The following is a 16,465-nucleotide window of genomic DNA, read 5'->3' as shown; positions in this document are numbered from 1 at the left end:
ATTAGCCAGGTGATGAAATGTACAACCCGTACTCTCCTTCATACCACAAACCAGGTGATGAAATGTACAACCCGTACTCTAATATCAATTGGCAACTTGCCACTCATGTCACTAACTAGGTGAAGAATGAACTCATTTTCGTGCCATCAACTAGGTGATGAAATGTACAACCCGTACTTTCCTTCATACCACCAACCAGGTGATGAAATGTACAACTCGTACTCTAATATCATTTGGCAACTTGTCACTCATGCCACCAACCAGGTGAAGAAGGAACTCATCTTTATGCCACCAACCAAGTGATGAAATGTACAACATGTACTCTCCTTCATGCCACCAACCAGGTAATGAAATGTACAACCCATACTCTAATATCATTTGGCAACTTGCCACTCATGCCACCAACTAGGTGAAGAAGGAACTCATCTTCGTGCCACCAACCAGGTGATGAAATGTACAACCCGTACTCTCCTTTATGCCACCAACCAAGTGATGAAATGTACAACCCATACTCTAATATCATTTGGCAACTTGCCACTCATGCCACCAACCAGGTGAAGAAGGAACTCATCTTCGTGCCACCAACCAGGTGATGAAATGTGATGTAAGGTGATGAAGGAACTCACCTTCGTACCACCAACCAAGTGATGAAAGCAACTCACCATTTATTCCACCAACCAGAAAACGAGTGGTACAACTTGTACATGTGAACTCCTAGCATTCACAAATAATAAAAAAACCCTTAAGTTTTACAACTCAACTAGGGGAGCACTTATGCCCAACAAGAGTTATAGTCACCAACAAAGTCTTATTGCAAGCCAACAACAACTTCAGTGCATGGCATACGAAGATCAAGCTATTCAGCCCTTTTGCATTTGCTTCAGACATTTCTCCTTTGTAACAATGCAAACACTACAACTCGTAGAAAGCTTCACACATTCTTGATCAAGACAGTGTGAAGCAAAACCAATTTATGGTTCCAACAAGAGCTTCATCAATGGAGGGCAACCACAATTCTCAAAAGCTTCACACACTTTTAATCAAGACAATGTGAAGCAAAACCAATTTATGGTGCTAACAAGAGCTTCATCAAATGAGTTCAGCCATAATTCTCAAAAGTTTCACACATTCTTGATCAAGACAGTATGAAGCAAAACCAATTTATGGTGCCAACAAAAGCTTTATCAATGAAGGGCAACTACAACTCGTAGAAAGCTTCACACACTCTTGATCAAGACTATTCGAAGCAAATTCAATTTATATGGTTCATCCAAACCTTCGACTACTACAAGGTGTGGCTTGCATCATAATCTATTGCTCAACAGTGTGGAAGCAAAATTTGTATATGTTGTCTCTCCCACATTTTCAAATTTCTAATTTTCCCCAAAAAAAATAAGGAAATTACGAAATTCAACAAAGCTTCATCAATGGAAGACAACTACAAATTCTCAAAAGCTTCACACTATCTTGATCGAGATAGTGTGAAGCAAAATCAATTCATGGTACCCAACAAAGCTTCACCATAAACGCTTCACCAACAAAAACTTCATCAATGGAGGACAACTACAACTTCTCAAAAGCTTCACACTATCTTGATCAAGATAGTGTGAAGCAAAATCAATTCATGGCACCCAACAAAAGCTTCAACTCCAAAGCTTCACCTACAAAGCTTCAACTTCAAAGCTTCACCTACCAAAGCTTCAACACCAAAGCTTCACCCACAAAAGTTTCACCCACAAAAGCTTCAACACAAAAGCTTCACCTACAAAGCTTCACAGACTCTTGATCAAGATAGTGTGAAGCAAAATCAATTCATAGTACCCAACAAAGCTTCAACCTCAAAGCTTCATCTACAAAGCTTCAACACCAAAGCTTCACCTACAAAGCTTAATATATATATATTCGGAAATTCAAAAATTCAAAAATTCAGAAATTCGAAAAATCGAAAAAAAAATAAATTTGCTTAGGCCTCCTCTTCTTTGGGACTAACAACTTTCATAACAAATATATATGAAAGAGGAGTTTTGGGCTACCACTTAGAAAGGAAAATGGTGAAGTTTTGTTAATTTAGAAGCTTGGCTACTAGCAAGACACCTCCTTCATCAACTCTCTCGACCGGAGACTTAGGAGACTCCTACCATATGCTACTGCACCTTGATACTCGGAAGTCTCACGACCATTCAGTGACTTGAATTTTTCAAGTCTCCAACCAAGAAGTTTTCCTCACTCGGGAAATTAAGGGAACACTACCTCAACTTATATGCTTCACTCACAAAGCTTCAACATACAAGCTTCAACAAAAGAAAAAATTCAAAGAACTTAGTGAAGAAGGCTTTGGTGTATTTAACACAATACGTTGAAATGAAGCAAAGCATATTTATTTATATCTCCGATAAGTTACAAATATGTACATATACATGAGTCAAAATAAGGAGAAGTCTCAGTAGTCGGTAGAGCCCCAGAAAGAGAAGGCACCGGAGGGTGATCATTCAGAGCCTCAGTATTGGACAGAACCCCAGAAGGAGGAGGCATTGGAGGTTGATCATTTGGAGCTTCATTAATCGGTACAACCCAGAAGATGAAGGTAATAAATGCCTTTGGCACAAACCCACAAACCTCTAATGATCAAGTAAAATCTAACCATTAGATTCCTACATCTGGTCAAGCTTCATCTTCATGTTTGTAGCATAGTCATGTGCGAGCCTGTGTAACTATTTATTCTCATGCTTGAGCCATCTAATCTCCTATTTGAGACTTATGACTTCAGCCGCTAATGATTCAACTTGGCGGGTTTGAGCAAATAGGTGTTGTGCCATATTAGACACAGAACCTGCACACTGAACACTGAAAGTCAGGGAATCCTTAACAGCCAACTTACAGACCGTTTGGAAAGTAGTCTGTTATCTTTGAGAGTAAGAAGGTTCCTGGCCACCACCACAGTGGTCATATCATTCTTCATCATAGAGTCTCCAACGGTAAGAGGATCAGTAAGGGATAAGAAGGATGGGCGCCATATGTTGTCCTAAGGAGACATAGCTGCCTCTTCACCAAAGTTCAAATCAAAACGACGGTCGAATGGGCCAGACATTTTCAAAAATGATGAAGGAGAAATGAAGTCCAATAAATCTCTGAAGTACAAAAATAAGGGGAAATTCCCACAAGCAATAACTCTCTGAATGTACTTCTTGCACACAATTGGTGCCCTTATAAAAGAGAAGGCAACATAGTCGTTGGTTCAAAAATCGACGAGGCACCACTCTCCGGATTTCGAAAAGGCACCACTTTCCATACGCAACATCAGCTCCTTGGGTACCACAGATAACTTTGCCAAAAATCTCTGACAAAGTTTAGACATATAAATTTTGAAGGTCCAGCTATCCTATTATTACCCACTAGGGTAAAGGAACAACACCACTGCTTGATAAATGGAAAGTCCCTATGTGTGTCAACCTCCATGCTCCGTGGCAAGACAGACTAGTAAAAATGCCCAACCTTTACTCACATTCGAGAAAACACTCCCAACAAGATTGCTTTCTCAAAAATTGAAGAGGCATCACTCTCCGATTATCGAGAGCCAGACTCCCAACATGATTACTTGCTCAAAAATTGAAAAGGCACCACCCTATGAATCTAGAGAGCCAAACTCCCAACAAGATTGTTTTCTCAAAAATCGAAGAGACACCGCTCTCCGAATCTCAAGAGCCAGACTCCTAACAGGATTGCTTTCTTAAAAATTGAAAAGGCATCGTTCTCTAAATCTCGTGAGCCAAATCCCCGACAGGATTGCTTGTTCGAAAACCGAAGAGGCACCGCTCTTCGAACTTCGAGAGCCAGATTTCCTTGGATAAAGCTTGTCTGCAATCTTCACACGCAACATCAGCTTTCCAGATACCACATACCACTTTTTCAAAGTGCTTTGACAAAGTTAAAACATGTGAAGCTTGCAGCTCCTACTACATTGCTATGTCTAAAAAGGATAAAGGAATAACATTACTAATTGTTGTTAGGGAGACTCCTATATATGTCGACCTCCATCTTCCACGGACAGGCATACCTGCAAAAATGCTCAACCCTTCCCATATCTAAGAGGACACTCCCAACGAAGCCTCTTGAAATACTCAGCTTTCTAGCCATTTCTAGTGACTAGCATGCATATACAATTCAAAATTTATATACATTTGCAACGGAAGCATATTATCACATAATATCAAAGCTATAGTCATGCAAATCCCTTTCAAGAAGCATAGGTTCATATATGATGCATCTAAGAAAATATTGAAGAACAAAGTGAAGGTATAGTTTTATACCTCTTGATCTAGACTTGAGACCAAGGATGGACCACATCCAAGCTCTTTGTTCTTGGAACTCCTTGAGTCTAGCCTCCCTCATAGCTTCCTCCACCTTGAAAGATTTAGAGCTCCTTTCTCCTTTAGTCTCCAAACTAGAAGACCTCTAAAGATCCACACCCACTAGTGTAGTGAGATGGATAATGGAATAACCAAAAGGAGGAGAGATGATTAGCTTTCCCTCCTCTTGGTGGCCGGCTATAAGTGTGTAGAGAGAGAGAGACGTGTTTTTCTCTTTTGTGAAAAAGAACACACAAAACCCTAATGAAACTTTTTCACTAAACTTCCTTTTTAAATGTCAAAGAAGTGAGTCAACCACTTGACTCCCTCTCTCTCCTTTCACTTGTATTGGCCGGCCCCTTAGTGTGGGTTTGGACTTTGGGCTTTCATCATCTCAAGTCATTCTATGCTTGAATAAAAGGACCCAATTCGTTTGGGCCCAATGGGCCCGAATGAACCCGAACTTTTTTTTTAAGTCCTAAACGATATTTTATCGTTTATATGATTTCTTTAAACTTTCTAATTAATCATAAAACTTAATTAATCCAATTAATTAATTTCATCATCCATTAGTTGTCTCACCACAAGAGTGTATCGGTGTACAATCGTTTTAGGTTCTAATTAGTAAGGCAGTGAGGTGATTGGTACCAATCCAAATGATTAGTATTTAGGGAACTTTAACGAAAAGCACCCGATACTGTTCACTTTAACGAAAAACCACATTTTTACACTAAAAAGTCAATCCTGGTACTATTCACTTTACCCTTTATTTTGTCCTTATCATTAAAACTCAAAGTTTTCAAGCCCTTTTTATTAGTTTTCCTTAGTATTTATCTAATCACTTAGTGAATTAAAACTTACTTTTAATTCTCCTTCTTCTTTGATGACTACTTATTTAATCATCTAGAAGAACCCATAAGCCATGAGTGACATCTAATCATATATCATGGCTACCCAAGCTAATGTAGAATTTGTTCGGAGAACCTATTCTGTTGGAATTAGAATGTAATTCAATCCTTCTCTAATAAAATACTCACAATCACATTACTAGGGTATTGATATTTAATGTCAAACCCCTAATGTGATTATATTAAGTTATATGATTCTATTGAGTCGTATAGGAACGCTTTCCATCATTACGCTCGATACTTCGGGCGAAGATTCTTGAATCATATCTTAGAGTATTCGTCCTCTCATAACGAGGATTAGAGATCTCTTGTTGATCATTCACATGCCTCTGAGAATAAATCACTGATCCCAACAATGCATAGAACACATCCAAGATGAGATGTGGTCACGTCTCATTATCAAATGATCAGCAACATATCCCCAAGACAACTATGATGTCTCAGGTCAAAGGATTACTTACATTATTCCAACCAGTAGAGTTACTTGCTTGACATGTGAGTAGACCTCCATACAAGTACTCTCGTTTGATTGTGTTCAGTGAACTCATTCCCATAATGAGCACCTACATACTTGTCTTAGTGTCACTACACGAATGGCATGAGACTTTCCATCCTTCTTATTGGAAGGGGACATAGTATGTACTGGTCTATGTATTGTCAGTGTCCCTCTGACAATCCTATGACCAGGAACCTTTTTGGACATCATGGTTATGTGAAAATGGTCTTTGCAGTCTAACATCATTAGATTACTTTTTCCATCGATCCATTGTCCATGGATTCACCATTTAGGATGTATATCATTTATTGAGATAGTCCTAATGAGTGACTTTGCCTTTTGATGTATTAGAGTTTTCCATACATATAGACATTGTCCTGAAAGGTTTCTTCCAAAGATTGACTTTCAGGGCATATCTCCAACACGCCATCCTTTTCCTCCTTCAATCTCTCTTGGTTTGACAAAAATTCCAACTGTTTCGATCTCTCAAGTCCTATCCACAAACCATTCTTCCTATTCATGTCAGATACCAAAAGACCCTTTGTGCTTGACAAACTGGCGCTAGGGGCGGGTTGCGTCTGGCGACTGTGCAACCTACGAAGACGATATACTTCGGAACCCTAGACCTTTTGAAGTAGCCGAAGTGGCTAATATCAGAGGGGTTGGTGATTGGGTCAGATTCATCTGGATTTCACTTAAAGACCAGCAAGGCCGTGATTTTCATCTTCCTGATTTTCTATACGCAGGTGTAATCACATAGTCTGTACGATTGAGGGGGAATTAGGGAAGAAAATGACCCTTTATGGACTCGCTAAGACCTCTTAGCGAGCTACTTAGTCCACATGAGTCCGTTTAGTACCATTAAACTTAGCCTATGCACAGAACAAACGCTGGACTAGACTAACAAGTAGTCCAGTCTAGTCCAGTGAAAGCTAACGAGGCCAAACAAACGCTCCCTTAAGGTTTCAGAGGGATCTTACGTCAGACTATTGTCAATATAATAATTGACAAATAATAAGAAAACTCATTTGGACAAAATTTATGAGGAAATTGTAGTAATGGTTTCTTAATTTTAATCTAATTAGAGTAATGGTTTCTCAACTAAAAATATATCACCATTAGTCCCTTAACCCCACAAAACGTGTAGCTATTGTCATTTTCGTCAACTTTGTCAAAACTTTCGTCAAAACGAGTCATGTTGGAAGAATCATTGCTACAATTGGGTTAAAATTGAGGGACCATTGCTCCAATTGAGCTAAAGTTGAGGGACCATTTTCCAATTGGGTCAAAGTTGAGGGATCATTTCTACAATTTTCTCATACTGTCCCATATTTGTCCCTTGATTCAACCTCACGTACGTGACACATGACTCATTCTAATGGAAATTTTAACGGAGCTGACGTAAAGAACCATACTTGCACATTTTGATGAGTTAAAGGACTAATAGTCATGAATTAATCAAAGAACCATTACTCTAATTTAGTCAAAGTTGAGGGATCATTGCTATAATTTTCTCAAACTTTATTCCACCACTATATATAAATTAAATATAAAACCTACTTGGTAGTTGTTGGGATGGGGCCTGGTGGTGGGGTATAATAACCAAACAAAGGTCCACTTGGATATGATAAATATAATATTGGCAAGAGAAAGAGTCCAAACCATGTACGTACTTGGTTCATGCATGGCAATTGCCAAAACTTTCTTTTCTTGGAAGCAAATGTATCGAAACGCACAGGTCTCTGCAAATCTCTACTTTACCCATACCCTTCCACTTCCACTGACTTTCTCACCACAAAATTTCAAAGATCCTCTGCCACTTCGAATGAAAAATTAAAAAAATAAATAAATAGTTCTTTTTTTTGGTCGAAATAAATAAATAGTTCATTTTTTGGTCGAAATAAATAAATAGCTCAACCATTTTAGCTGTAGCCTGCATGAGATATTTTTTAGGAAACTTTAACAAAAATATTTTGGTACTATTCATTTTAACGAAAATCACTATTTTACACTAAAATGTCAATCATTGTATTATTTACTTTACCATTTATTTTGTACTTATCGTCAAAACTCAAAGTTTTCAAACCCTTTTTATTAGTTTTCCTTATTTTTTAAGGAACCGTATCTTCTCCGGATTCAAAAAATCTAAGCCTAAGGATCAAATGATCCAGGCTATTGAAATTTGATCCAACCGCTACAAACAGAGAGTTCCTCTAAAAGTTATAATAATTGTAATCCTTAAATCAAATTTTAATGGTCTGGATACTTTGATTCTTAAACTCAGTTCCCTTGTGTCTGGAAGGGATCCGGTTCCATTTTTCCATTGTTTAAATACTACAGAAAATGTATATATGAAGCCGCAGAATCCGCTCCACCATTGGTTAGACTGAATACTTTATCCCAGCTTTTCCACTTTTCAGATCTCAGTCTGCAGTCTGATTGAACAATTTTTTGTTAACTACATACTGCTTTCTGTCCAACTACCTGCGCTCTGCTGGTTTAACAAAACAAAAGCATATTCTATTTTTCATTTTTTTCTTTTTATTTTTTTAGTTTTTATTTTTATTTTTTAATCTTCTTCCTCCTCTGTTCCAAAATTAAAAAAATAAAAAGTCCCATTTTAAGTATCATCGCCTTATATTGATTCATCATCTATATTTCAATTAGGAGGCTGGTGTAAAAAGTTATACGGTGTTTAAGAATAACAACAATAAGAGTTAATTTCATGCCCGTATAATACATTTTAACGTTAGTAAAACAAGAAGGTAATATTTGATCGACCAGAAATGAAAAACGAGAAGGTAATAACATCATTTTTTAGCATCACATTTGACAATGCTATTCATCAGGTAAAGGCACACAATTCTGCCAACACTTCTATAATTTGATTGTGATGTACTTTCCACAATTTAAAACTAAAAACCTCCTTCACCTGCGCTGCCACATAACATATAAAGAAATCACTGCTGATTTTTTAAATCTACTCAATTTCTGCAGATACTTCCTATTGCTCTACCGTATATGATTTTCCAACAAGCTTTTTTTTCAAACTTTTTTCGGTCTTTTACAAAAGGATCCCTCGGAGACAACTTAACCAAAGATTACCTGTGGTCACATCTGAAACTATCTGTGTAATTATAGCAAGCTCAACCGTACACAAGATAAAGCGGGGTTCTGCGTAACACCCCATGCTGGATTTTCGGTCAGAACTTGCTATTGTGCAACTTATGTCATCCCTTTGTTTGCCTGCAGCAAGACTCTTCGTAGCTCATTCGCGATCCCTTGCAGAAGAACTGGTTTTCGGATAACCCCATTGATTCCAGTTTGCATGCATCTATCCCACACATCTTCGTCAGCACTAGCAGTTACGCCAATGATCAATGGCCAAGTTCGGCTTCGAAATTTTCTAATTCTCATTGCAACTTCAAAACCATCCAACTCAGGCATGTGAAGATCAAGAAAAACAAATTGGAATGAAGATCCAGCAGGACCAATAGTACCAATAGTAGAAAGGCATTCGAATCCAGATGAAACGGCAGTTACAATGCAACCAAGCTTCTCGAGCATTTTCCGCGTCACAACCCTGTTCACATCATCATCATCAGTTAATAAAACTTGCAAGCCTTTGAAAAGTGAATTGGAATGTGGGTGCTCTGATGATTCTCCAGGTTCTGAGATGGCTATTGCAATGGACAGACGAGGTTGAAACCGAAGAACAAGTGCCATGCTTTGAGCAAACCCTTGAGGGTTGGGGACAGCCCATATATTTCCTTGCATCATCTGCCAAATAAGAATTAATACTTCAGTTAAAACAAGAAAATGCCAACTAAGGAACACCATGGGAACATACATTCCTCGCACAAAATGTAGAGCTAGCAGATATATGTAAAGGTTTGCAAATCAGGACAAAACTATATCTCCAAAAGATTTTACCATGTACTAATGCTAGTAAATTAGTAACGCTCTGAGAGAAACTACCATGTTCGAAAATCTTAAGACTATCTGTAAAATGAGCTACCATGCTTTCAAACTAAGTTCTTCACAAATATATGCATAAAAAAACACTAGTATTCAATCAAGTGGTGAAATAATTTTCACTGCCCAGGTATGGCAGTGAGGGCAGCTTTTTTCCTCCCGTACAACCTTACCTATCAAAGGCAGAGGTTCCGATTACATTCTGCTGTAAGGTTAACATCTTTGGCTATCAAGATTGCCTGTCCTAAAAACTTGTAACTAGTCACAAGAAGGGCTACGTAATTCAATTAGCACTAATGACCAATTTTTGACACGGTAATATTGGAAGGAAGAGAAACATTTTACATCCTACAAGCACATGTGCAAAAAATTTCATGCAGATTCTGGCTATACAAACATCTTCTGCTATTGAGTTTCCTATCTCAAAAAGAATGCAGCGTCTAACTTTAAAATTGTAATTATTTTTGTTCCATCACTAGTCAGAGGGGTATACTATTTGTGCATGCGTGCACGCACACACACAAACACAAAGACAAAGTTGATAACTCTCACCTGCACTAGCTTTTTGCAAATGGTGAAGCTCAAGCCCTCATCAACACCTTCACCGGCGTATCTCCTACCAACCAGCTGCACTGCTGGAATCGTGACCTCTGATTGAGAGCCGCTATTGCTTATCCCAATCTCAAATCTAACACATATATCACCATCAGACGAACTATGTCTCCAGGCTGCCCACCTTTGATCACTCCTCCCCTGACTCCCCTTCTCTGAAGCAACCCGAAACATTACCAACCCTCCCACACCGTTTCCATTTAACAGGCTTCCAACCATATGCAAAATCACTTGAAACACCCGTCTTTCATCCCCCATGACATGATCAGGTAAGGACTTGTCCACATCAATTGCAAAATCAAAGCCCCTAAATACACACAAGCATTTGGCAAGGCAAGCTGCTTCCTTTATCGTTGCATGTAACCCAAAAGATCTCATCTCCAATGGAAATCTTCCACTTTCCTTTGCCGAATTGTCCATCACATCATTTATCAAGGTTGATAGGACATTGCTCGTCCTCACCATCGCATCAACAATAACTCGTTGATCATTATCCAAAGTGTTATCCTGCATCAAAGAAAGCAAACCCAAAATTGAGTGCATCGGCCTCCTCATCCCATCACTCATTACCTTTTGGAATGCATTTCTTGCGTGGCTTGCCATCATAGCCTTCATCTTTGCCTGCTGCAAGGCTCGATTTTGCTCAGCCAACTTCTCTCTCATGAGTTGAGACTCCTCGAGGACTGCAGCATGAGATAAAGCCACAGCAACCTGATCGGCAACTACCTTAATTATCTCCAGGTCTTGGCTGCTCCAACATCTAGGTTGACCACCAGGGAGGACCAAAACCAATATTGCATAACAAGCCTGGATCACCTCCGGAGTTCCTCCTTTGAAATTGGAAACACGAAGCATTGGCATCCGAATTGCAGCCACTGGTCCTGGCTCACCTGAGTCACCACTGGCATGAACAAGTGCCGAGTCAGGCCTAAGGATGCTCACCCCATCACTCCCTTTGATGTGTGCCACATCAGGGTCACTTATAGGGATAGAAAAGTTGTAAGCATGAGAATAATTCCTCCCTTTCAACTCATGGGTGAGAATCATCTCTGTTTTAATTTCATTAGGCATCCAAACTGCACAGTAATGCAAACCCAATGTCTCTGACAGCTCAAAAAGTGTTGTCGACAGTATTGTATGCCTATCAAGCGACTTGCGAATCTCTTGGGTGAGCATCCGAACATGCATTCCAGCTTCCTTCTGTCTCATTATAATCCCAACCTCTCTCCCGAGATCCCAAGTCTTCTTCTTCAACATGAATTCCCTCACTTTCACTTTGAGAAGCAACGGGATGAGAGTGATGAGCGTTATAGCAGTGGCACACGAGACCAGAGCAGTAAGAATTTTGAAAACTGTGAGCGCCAGCATAAGCTGGAATGGGTGAGGCCCGTAAGTCCAGCCATTGAGTAAATGTGTCAATCCACATAGCACAATGAAGGCAATGAACTGAAACAGAACCCATTTGAAAGGTACATTCGAGCAGCTGACAAAGTAGAGCAGCTCAATGGGGATCGAAAAGTAGGCTACGGCAATCAAGAAATCGCTCACTCGCTGACATTCTAGTATGCTCTCAATGCTCCACCAGCTTCCATCATCGTCACAATTGCACCGCGGGAATCCGTTATCAGACGCGGAAACACAGAATAGAAGCAATGAAATTGATAGCGAAGATGCCAATGCCTTTAACATTGCACCCCAAATGGCAACGACTTCAATCCATTTAACAGTAAACCCAGATTAAAGTTTCGAAACTAGAATCGTAAAGCCAGAAACTTTAGTTTCCATTTCCTGTAAACACACACAACCCAAAAGATAACAAACCCCCATTAACAATTTGAAGGAATTTAACAGCGACAAATGTCAGATCTCACAGAACCAGATATGAATTGATGAAAGGCAGAGTGATCAAATTTTCCACAATTAGAAGAGATTAACCCAAAATTAAACAATGTTAACCTCAGAAGGAAAAAAAAAATTGATCACAGAAGCAAAAGAAATCGTTTTTAAACAAAACCCACCAAACCAATCTCTTAACTCAAACCAAAAACATCAAAATATACAATATACAATTATATTATATAAAACGCAAATAAATAAATAAATAGGTAATGTTGGGCAAGTAAGAAACGCACCTGTACCACCACACTGAGAAACGTTTCGAAAACCCAGATTGGAGTTAAAGGACCTGCAGATCTTAGGCTTGTAGCACATGCAAGAGACTCAAAGTCAAAGCTCCTCTGCGGCCATCAGCAATGAAACCCGTTAATCTCATAAGTAAACAAACACAAACAAAAACCAAAATCTACCACTCCCCATTTATAGCAATTGGAAGCTTGCTTCCGTTAAAAAAATACCCAGAAGACACATCCCAATAAGAATCACAAACCCAAGAAAAAGACGAAGAAAGAACTTTAATTTTTTTTAAAACCACTAAACCCAGTTGCCTGAATCAGTAAGCCCTGTGAACCGCTGGTGCGATTTGGTGGAAAGAACAACCAAAAACTAGGTAGATTGCCTCTCTCTCTCTCTCTTTCTCTCTCGTTTCCCCTTTCTCAGTCTTCGGCTCCCTTTTTATAGCAACGAAGAAAAATTCAAAAAAACAAAATTGAAAATGATGAATTTTTTTTAGAGGGAGAGAGGGAATATTGTTTGCCCCGTTGTTTCCTTCGAAGAGCAGAAAATTAAAAAGAGAAGGAAAGAGGGGGGGCCCACTCTGTAACATGAGGAGAACTTGGACGCTCTTTGGCACAACACGTCACTGTCACACGACTCAAACCGAGCATTTTTTTCCTCTCTCTCTCTCTCTCCCCCTCCTCTCCTCCTCCTCCATACGGACCCCCCAAATATATAAAACAAAAACCAGCACAAAACTAGACAGCCAAAGAAATTGTATCGACTTACATGAAACAGGTTTATAACAAATTGTGAAGTTACAGTCTAATAATGCAGGACTCCATGTATATTTTATCTAAGAATGACTTACATTGTGTTATAAAACTGAGAGTTTTAGACCCTAATGACGAATGTAATTTGCTCTTCTCGTTTGCTTTCATCTACGGACTTGTCGCCCTCGCATAAATAAAGTTTCTCAACTTTTTCACACGCAATTGAAATTGCATTAACAATGGAGTGATGATACGTTGAATATATACAATTTTCATTAACTCGTTAATTGGAGAGGTTATTATTTTAATTGCATTCTTTAATTTGTTTACCAAATTCACATATTAGGTCTTGACCAAATCTCATTAATTTGTTTTCCAAATATCCATTAATCCTGCCCACCACTATTATATTATATCCTCATATTCCATATGAATTATCCAAGATTGGTTTGAACTTTGAACTATTTTCCTAATGTTTTGTGTGTGTATATCCTTTTTCTACAACTAGATAAAAGAAGTAAATAATATGTTTACAAACATGGTATTGTTTTGGATGACCAAAGGTGGTATTAATACAAGGGGGGAAGAACAGAACGCAATAGAAACTATGGATTTGTTGTTATGCTACACGGATGGTGGATGTTTACCCTAAATAAATGGTATTACTTATTTAAGGTGTTCAAGTGGAATAGTTTTAAAAAAGAGTATGAAAACACCAATTTTGAGTAGTGTTGATTTGGCATTGGGATATTTAGAAAGAATTTCGAGTTAAGATGTATTTTGACGGAAGACGTTGTTTAATAAAAGTAGTAAAACTCATTTAGAACGTGTACAATTAGACTCGACTCCACTAAGGCCTTGACTTGATGCAAATACCCAATAGTCTTGGTATCGTCATTGGCGAAGATGAAAGGCAGGAGTCCAGATCGAAATGTAGAGACTAGGTAAAGTTACGAAAACGTAAGGCCATCTCCAATGAAAATGATTATAGGGTCATAGGTCAATTTTTACCTTTTTTTTTAAAACAAAACTCAACTCTAATGACCGGTTGGGCCAAAACTAATTGGATCCCACCAGGCCAAACTAGAGTTTTTTGGCTTTCAGGCTGGGTATGTTGAGGCCGCCTAAAAGCCAAACTAGAGTTTTTTTTTTTTTGTTATTTTTTTTTAGGATGAAATTAAAATATATAATTTTTTTTCTATAAATACCCAAGTCATATCTAAACCATTTCTCACATCCTTTTCACCCTTCCATATTAACTTACTTTATTTTAATCAAATTGTTCACATTCTATTCACCTCAAATACTCTTTCCATACACACCCCCCTCTCTTACCTCTTCCAATAATCTAAATTTAAAATTTTCAATATTTTTTCCAATGGCACTCAAAATATGTCTGGATAACCTTATTCATTTAGTGACAAGTGACACTCAAAATATATTCAGATAAACTTATTTTAATATGGTAGTTTAATTCAATTAACCAATAAAGTTAAAGAACAAGCTTGAAAATAATAAATTATTGAGAGGGCTAAAAAATAGCCCATTCGGTTGAAGATGGTATATAAATATGGTTTGACACTGTTCATTTAAAAATAATTTCTTGCAGGGCTATAACTCTGAACAGGGCTAAACATAGCCCCTTTAATTGGAGATAGGCTTACATTATGCACTCCATTGACCCTCCATTAGGAAATCATGGGACAAAGTTGGTGCCTTGTTCAAATAGGTCAAGGTGGTGAAGTAACTTAGGAGATTTCTAGTACCTGTGGAATGGGCCATATTCAAATGCCGGTTAACCTACTAGACCTTCGTATCATAAAAGAATGATGTAGGTGAACAAGATTTACCGCTATTGTTGCATCTTGAGCCACTACTATAAGGTTATGTGAAGAAAGTCTTACACATAATTTTGTACTTGTTACTCCAAAATCTACATTAATAAAGAATCCATGAAAATCTCTTTCTTGTTGTGAAATGGAGGATACGTGAGCAGTGGAATTGAAGTAAATCTGACACATTATTTACAAGGTTCCACAAGTGTGTCTACGTTCTCGGGACAGCAGTAGTACTTTCTTTCATTATTTGAAATAATAGGAGTACAATGATAATTCTCACTATTTTCTCTCTTCTCTCTTTTTCCCTCTCCTCTCTTATTTTCTTTTTCTTTCTTCTTTCTTTCTTTTCTTCCCTCTCTTCCTTCTTCTCTTCATCCGTTTCTTTTTCTTTTTGTTGTTAGTGGCTTTGGCCTTCATTATATAGGCAAAGGAATAGGTAATGTCATCATTGTTTACACAGGCATGATGTCATTGCTTGCACATGTATGATGTCATCCACTCAAGCTAATATCAATTGCCTTGTTAAAACCTTGATCTGTTTTGGATGCTCCTCCTGATTTATGATTCTTCAATCTAACTAATTACAAAGTTGATATAATCTGATACCATGCATGGTAGTTGAAGTGTTTTCTTTTGAAGGTAGATCACATGTGCTCCAAATTTTATTGGGCCACAAGTATTCGCCAGACACATTCATGACCAGCTTCATAGAGATATGTATTTTTTAGAGATATGAAGATGCAGCAATATATGTTTGCTTCCTTGATCGTTACAGGATCAATCTATTTTCATATGTAAATACAAATCCCTTTTTGTGAGCAATTTGTATGCAAGCTAGATAGATAATTAGATTTTGCTTGCCTAATAAGACCATAGCTTTTGGTGAGTTCTTGGGAATAGAGCAATCATATGTCTATAATTTCTTGGAGATATCAATAGATAAACTTTATTTCATTTCAATACACATTTGTTGATATTATGCTCCACAGTGTAATAACTGATTCATTGTATTTTGCTAAATACAATAAGGCATACACTTTACTAAGATGTGGTACTTCTAGACTAAATATCAATTCATCATTTCACTCACGAGAATGAATAATCTTTCTTAGTGTCTAAAAACTAATTAGCAATTTGAGTGTTTAACTCATGATCTTCAAACCATATGGTTTTTAATACCATAAAATTTCGGTGGATAATAATTCGTGTTGGCATATTGTTTGATTTGCATCTCGGGACAATATTCCTTTAACCCTTTATCTTTACATAATCTTCAGGAATCCCAATCTAAAATCATCAACTCCTGCAAAAGATTTAGTATGTTGCAACAATATCATAATGGAAGCACTCATTAATGCTATTTATACCATCGACTGGTATAGAGTACATAATTTGTGCTTTACCC

The 16,465-nt window shown here is 37.9% G+C and overlaps 1 protein-coding gene across 1 annotated transcript; it reads right to left on the bottom strand.

Annotated features, from left to right (window-relative positions):
* Positions 1–8,499: 8,499 nt before the first annotated feature.
* On the bottom strand, positions 8,500–13,004 carry LOC126607233 (ethylene receptor 2-like). The gene is made up of 3 exons (XM_050274752.1): positions 12,470–13,004; positions 10,278–12,125; positions 8,500–9,530 (listed from the first exon to the last, which is right to left on the bottom strand). Exons 2-3 carry the CDS (start codon positions 12,024–12,026, stop codon positions 8,976–8,978), a joined length of 2,304 nt encoding a protein of 767 aa, XP_050130709.1. The 5' UTR covers positions 12,027–12,125; positions 12,470–13,004; the 3' UTR covers positions 8,500–8,975.
* Positions 13,005–16,465: the final 3,461 nt, after the last annotated feature.

This window comes from Malus sylvestris, chromosome 16 (assembly GCF_916048215.2).
Source record: "Malus sylvestris chromosome 16, drMalSylv7.2, whole genome shotgun sequence".
Lineage (NCBI taxonomy): Eukaryota > Viridiplantae > Streptophyta > Magnoliopsida > Rosales > Rosaceae > Malus > Malus sylvestris.
Note: the sequence above shows the minus strand (reverse complement) of the source record. Positions and strands in the feature narration are given on the sequence as shown.